The following is a 2,314-nucleotide window of genomic DNA, read 5'->3' on the forward strand; positions in this document are numbered from 1 at the left end:
GCCAGATCAAGGGACTATGTGACACTGAACTGAACCCACAGTGCCCACAACAGCTCCAGAGAAATTCATATATATATATATATATATATATATATATATATATATATATATATATATATATATATATTACAGTTATCATTTTTAGTTAAAAATTAGTTCTTTGTAACTCCTTTAACTTTCTTTTTTTTTTTTTTTTTTTTTTTGTGAAAAAACAAACCGCAAAAAACACTTTAATTCCAGCCTAACAGCACCAGGTGCAATGTCTGGGGACAGACTCTGGGTACAATGCTGTGTGGAGACCACTCACTCACACTCGGCTCCAAGAAGGCCCCCAAGGGGGACTTACCTTCAGGGGGCTGAACCAAGGGGGGAGGGGGTGGCCCCAGAACAGGGGGCCGGGACAGGCATGGGGAAAGGGTGCTACTTCTTGGCAAAAGAGATCTTCATGGCGTTGTTCTGGGTGATCTTGAAGCCCTGCAGGGCGTCTCGAGCGGCCCCTGCCTGCACCTCATTGTCAAACTCCACGAAGGCGATGTCGTGCCGCCCAGGAACCAGCCGGACCTCCTTGAACCCAGGGAACTGGTTGAAAAGCATGGAAAGCATGAGCTCGTTGGTCTCCTCTGGCAGGTTGGTGAGGAACAAGATGTGATTTGGTGGATTTTCTGAAAGAGGCTGAGCAGGTGGCATCTGCCCCGGCATAAGCTGCTGTGGCGGCATGGCCCCCGGCGGGAGCTGGCCGGGCGCTAGTCCTGGAGGCGGGATCATGCCCGGCGGCGGCATGTAAGGGGGCTGGCCTGGCATGTGGTGCATGATGCGGGGCGCCTGAGTCATCGGCGGCATGCCCGGGACAGGCCCTTGCACAGCGCCCACCACAGGGGCAGCCGCCCCTCCCTGCACGGCCTTTTTGGCAGCTGGGGTCTCCTGGCTCTTGGGCTTCCTCTTCTCCCTCTTGCGGTCCCGCTCCACGAAGGTGCCCTTCATTTTGGCAATGATATCCGAGTCGGTCTTGGCGTATTGGATGCGCATGGGCTTGTCGTAGAAGGGGAAGCCCTGCATGGAACGCAGGGCGTTGGTGGCGCTGCTGACCTCCTTGAAAATGACAAAGGCCTGGCCTCTCATCTTCAGGCTTCGTGACACCAGGATATCCAGGATCTGGCCAAACTGGGAGAAGATGGCATACAGGGATTTCTTCAGCTCATCCTTCTTGATCTTCTCATTGAGATTGTTGATATAAATAGTGTGGTTGGGGCGGGTCTCGGGAACTGCCATGGAGTAAGTTGCTGAGGTAGGTCGGAACGGTCTCAGATCCCGCAAGCGGTGCCTCTTAACTTTCATTTTTATAGCCTACTATTATTTTTTAAAAACCCATTTTAAAACTAATTTATTTATTTTAATTGGAGGCTAATTACTTTACAATATTGTAGTGGTTTTTGCCATATATTGACATGAATCAGCCATGGGTGTAACATGTGTCCCCCATCCTGAACTCCCCTCCCATCTTCCTCCCCATACCATTCCTCAGGATTATCCCAGTGCACTGGCCCTGAGCGCCCTGTCTCATGCATCAAACCTGGATTGCAGTCTATTTCACATATGGTAATATACAAGTTACACTGTTGGTGGCAATGCAAACTAGTACAGCCACTATGGAGAATGGTGTGGAGATTCCTTAAACAACTGGGAATAGAACAGCCATATGACCCAGGAATCCCACTCCTGGGCATACACACTGAGGAAACCAGAATTGAAAGAGACACATGTCCTCCAATGTTCATTGCAGCACTATTTACAATAGTAGTACATGGAAGCAAACTAGATGTTCATCAGCAGGCGAATGGATAAAGTTGTGGTACATTTATGCAATGAGTATTATGAGATGGATGAAACTGGAGCTTATACAGACTGAAGTAAGTAAGAAAGAGAAACACTAATACAGTGTATTAGCACATATATGGAGAAGGCAATGGCACCCCACTCCAGTACTCTTGCCTGGAAAATCCCATGGACGGAGGAGCCTGGTAGGCTGCCGTCCATGGGGTCGCTAAGAGTCAGACACGACTGAGCGACTTCATTTTCACTTTTCATTTTCATGCATTGGAGAAGGAAATGGCAACCCACTCCAGTGTTCTTGCCTGGAGAATCCCAGGGACGGGGGAGCCTGGTAGGTTGCCGTCTATGGGGTCGCACAGAGTCGGACACGACTGAAGTGACTTAGCAGCAGCAGCAACAGCAACATATATATATGTAATTTAGAAAGACAGTAGTGACGACCCTATATGCAGGACAGCAAAAGAGACACAGACATACAGAACAG

At 49.0% G+C, this 2,314-nt stretch overlaps 1 protein-coding gene across 1 annotated transcript; it reads right to left on the reverse strand.

The window, feature by feature from the left end:
• Positions 1-212: 212 nt before the first annotated feature.
• Positions 213-1,321, reverse strand: LOC122690684 (U1 small nuclear ribonucleoprotein A). The gene has a single exon (XM_043897584.1). It carries the CDS (start codon positions 1,267-1,269, stop codon positions 421-423), a length of 849 nt encoding a protein of 282 aa, XP_043753519.1. The 5' UTR covers positions 1,270-1,321; the 3' UTR covers positions 213-420.
• Positions 1,322-2,314: the final 993 nt, after the last annotated feature.

Source organism: Cervus elaphus, chromosome X (genome assembly GCF_910594005.1).
Source record: "Cervus elaphus chromosome X, mCerEla1.1, whole genome shotgun sequence".
Classification (NCBI taxonomy): domain Eukaryota; kingdom Metazoa; phylum Chordata; class Mammalia; order Artiodactyla; family Cervidae; genus Cervus; species Cervus elaphus.